The sequence below is a fragment of the Mesitornis unicolor genome, unplaced genomic scaffold (genome assembly GCF_000695765.1).
Source record: "Mesitornis unicolor isolate BGI_N332 unplaced genomic scaffold, ASM69576v1 scaffold34115, whole genome shotgun sequence".
NCBI lineage: Eukaryota > Metazoa > Chordata > Aves > Mesitornithiformes > Mesitornithidae > Mesitornis > Mesitornis unicolor.
Genome location: NW_010188069.1, coordinates 9,720 through 11,354, shown reverse-complemented (window position 1 = coordinate 11,354; position 1,635 = coordinate 9,720). Strand labels below are relative to the sequence as shown.

General features: G+C 62.4%; 1 protein-coding gene across 1 annotated transcript in view; it reads left to right on the top strand.

The window, feature by feature from the left end:
* Positions 1–36: 36 nt before the first annotated feature.
* LOC104541565 (PH and SEC7 domain-containing protein 1-like) overlaps positions 37–1,635 on the top strand; it is a gene marked incomplete at both ends in the record, with an annotated part of 7,169 nt that continues 5,570 nt past the window's right edge. The window contains 3 exons of the mRNA XM_010185657.1: positions 37–442; positions 522–624; positions 1,130–1,598. Of these exons, the coding sequence (XP_010183959.1) occupies positions 37–442; positions 522–624; positions 1,130–1,598 (978 nt within the window). The remainder of the gene's footprint in view (positions 443–521; positions 625–1,129; positions 1,599–1,635) is intronic.

Genomic DNA, 1,635 nt, shown 5'->3' with positions numbered 1-1,635 from the left:
GGGCCGCCCGTGCCCAGCACTCTCCTCTCCGGCCAGCCGCAGCCCACTGGTGGCAGCGGCCCCTGAGGGACACAGCTCCGTTGTCACCTTCCGCTTCATCGAGAAGGCCAGTGTACGGACCCTGGGCGGCCTGCCACCCCTCCAGCCCCACCGGGACAATGGCCCCCACAGCCTGAGCCGCAGCCTGGAGCTTGGTGGGGATGTGGGGTCCCCCCAGCCCCAGTTCCTGCCCCAGCAGCAGCTCCTGCATACGCTGAAGCTGGAGGCCTCCGCGTCCGACCCGCTCCTGGCTGGGGGCAGGACTGTGGGGGGGATGCGTCCGTGTGGGAAGGAGCCCTGCACCCTTGACACTGACTGCCTCTGCCGCTCCCTCACCAACGGGCTGCCGGAGGACATCCCCGCCTTTGCCAGGAGCCCCCCAAAGCCAGAGCCCCAACTCCAGGTAGGTGCTGGGGTGCCCCATGCCAGGCATGGTCTCTGCCCCAAGGTCTACCTCCTGCTCACCGCTCTCCCCTCTGCAGGGCAGCGCCTGGCCATACCCCCGGCAGAGCTCGGCCCATGCCCAGCGCATCGCCAAGGCCAAGTGGGAATTCTTCTATGGCTCTTTGGACACTTCAAAGACAGGTAAGAAGGTGACAGGGAGGTGCCCTTGACTGGACTAACCTCTCCTTTGCAAGTTTGAATGGCTGCCAGGTCTCCTGCTGGCACTGCCCATCTTTCAGGGCTTGTCAGTGCCCACCAGACAGCCAAGACCCTCCACAGGATCGGGCAGTCCTGCTGGGGCCAGATCCTGTGCACACCAACCCCCCTGCAGAGTCCCCTGTGACTCTGCAAAGCATCGTGTGAAGGGTGTGACACAGAGCACTAACCCCGAGCAGCCCCTGGCTGCCTCTGCAGAAGGGCTTTGGGGTTCAGTTGGGGGCTCAGGGATGGCTGCAGATGCACTAGCACTGACAGCACCCTGCTTCTGCCTCTCCTACCCTTTTTCCTTCTGTCTCCCCCTCTCCATGTTCCAGTGCGTTTCACATGTATGACCCCACTCGCTGTGCACGTCATGCCACACGAGTGGCTCCCCAGTACTCCCCAGTACTGCTCCCCGTGGCTCTGAGTGCTCAGGGCTCCCTTGCAGGCTCGTCTGCCCCTGACTCCACTTCGCTGGCCGAGCCCCCCAAGAAACCCATCCGTATGCTGCCCACTGAGCCACCAGGGTCGATGCCCGAGCACAGTCTGAGCCACGTGGAGGTGGAGATAGAGATGTCTCCTCCACGTGGCCAGAAGCTTGGATCCTGCGAGACTGGGATTATAAGGAGGACGGTGAAGTATTCTGAGACGGACCTGGATACTGTGCCACTGAGGTGCTACCGCGAAACCAACATTGACGATATCCTGGCTGAGAAGGAGGAGGTGGATTCAGCGATTGAGAGCCAGAAGGACAGTGAGAGCAACCCAAGCTTTGGGGGCACCCCGGGCAGGAGGAACAGCACGCCAGAGGAGCCCCCCACCCAGGGCACCGGCTGCCCAAAGGATGGTCTACGGGACAGGGATGCGGATGAGGACGATGAGGTGTTTGAGGCGACAAGGAAGGAGAACAAGGAAAGGTGAGACTCCATGTGTGAAGGCAAAAAGCTCCTTTCG